Raw genomic sequence first — 213 nt, forward strand, 5'->3', positions numbered from 1 at the left:
GCCGTGGGCGCAGCGATGGCCGCGTCACCCGGGGGAGATGCGGCGCGGCCGTGCCACGTGCCCCGCCGAGCCCTTTTGGTTTTCCTTTCGGGTGAAACCGCGTCGCAGTGTTGTGCCAAACACAGAAATAGAGTCCTGGAAACCGAGACGTGGCCCAGGGTTTTTTCTCGACCGTCTTCCCTGCCCCGGGGTGAGGCCGCGGCGCCTTCGTGC

General features: G+C 66.7%; 1 protein-coding gene across 1 annotated transcript in view; it reads left to right on the top strand.

The window, feature by feature from the left end:
* LOC104125004 (RING finger protein 121) overlaps positions 1-95 on the top strand; it is an 18,592-nt gene extending 18,497 nt beyond the window's left edge. The window contains exon 10 of the mRNA XM_035892797.1: positions 14-95. Coding sequence (XP_035748690.1) covers positions 14-95 — 82 coding nt within the window. The remainder of the gene's footprint in view (positions 1-13) is intronic.
* Positions 96-213: the final 118 nt, after the last annotated feature.

This window comes from Egretta garzetta, unplaced genomic scaffold (assembly GCF_000687185.1).
Source record: "Egretta garzetta isolate BGI_Z169 unplaced genomic scaffold, ASM68718v1 scaffold1020, whole genome shotgun sequence".
Classification (NCBI taxonomy): domain Eukaryota; kingdom Metazoa; phylum Chordata; class Aves; order Pelecaniformes; family Ardeidae; genus Egretta; species Egretta garzetta.